At 56.0% G+C, this 732-nt stretch overlaps 1 protein-coding gene across 1 annotated transcript in view; it reads left to right on the top strand.

Annotated features, from left to right (window-relative positions):
- Nucleotides 1–397, top strand: part of EMH_0065470 (uncharacterized protein) — a gene marked incomplete at both ends in the record, with an annotated part of 1,739 nt that extends 1,342 nt beyond the window's left edge. The window contains one exon of the mRNA XM_013498384.1: nt 8–397. Within this exon, the coding sequence (XP_013353838.1) occupies nt 8–397 (390 nt within the window). The remainder of the gene's footprint in view (nt 1–7) is intronic.
- Between the last annotated feature and the right edge of the window lie 335 nt (nt 398–732).

The raw sequence follows: 732 nt of genomic DNA, 5'->3' as shown, positions 1-732 counted from the left end.
GACCCAGTGGAAGGCGCAAATGCGTTCCTCTGATGGTGCCATAGAGGTCATTCCACCTGGAAGTGCTGAGCGAGTGCACCTCTCAGCGCTCCCAACGGCGTTCGCATCCTCTATGGTTCGAGGTGTGGAGACTGTGTCCGAAGAAAAGGGGAGCAACGAGGCTTCCCCACCGTGCAGAGGCACTGAAGAGAATAACGGAGGCACCCGCGCACTCCGTCATGATGGTCAGGCAAAGACCGCGGTTTTGGGGGAATCGATCCAGTTAACACCCGAGGAACGGCAGAAGTGGGCAAAATTGAAGGAAGAGTTCTCTGATGTACTCAATAACAAAGAGCTACCGGCGGGCAGGCCCCCCGCCGGACGCTCTATGCACCGCATCGAACTCATCATTGGCTGAGCCCCAAGACTTGTTCCACGGTACAGGCGACCCCCGCATCTGGAAGAGGAAATCGAGCGGCAGGCAGACGAACTTCTGAAAAAGGGCAAGGTTCAGCCGTCAACTAGCGCCTTTGGGCACAATCCCGTACTGGCGAAGAAAAAGGACGGCAGGTGGCGAATGTGCGTTGACTTCAAGCCCCTCAACAAGATTACTGTGAAGCAGAAGTTTCCGATGCCCAGAGTGGACGAAATCCGCGACCGCTTACAGGGTTCGGCGGTATACCCAGCATTTAACTTCGCTGAGGCCTTCTTACAGATCCCTATTCACCCGGAGGACAGGCACAAAACGGCGTT

The sequence above is a fragment of the Eimeria mitis genome, genomic scaffold (genome assembly GCF_000499745.2).
Source record: "Eimeria mitis Houghton genomic scaffold, Emh_scaff3388, whole genome shotgun sequence".
Lineage (NCBI taxonomy): Eukaryota > Apicomplexa > Conoidasida > Eucoccidiorida > Eimeriidae > Eimeria > Eimeria mitis.
This window is presented reverse-complemented; position numbering and strand designations above follow the sequence as displayed.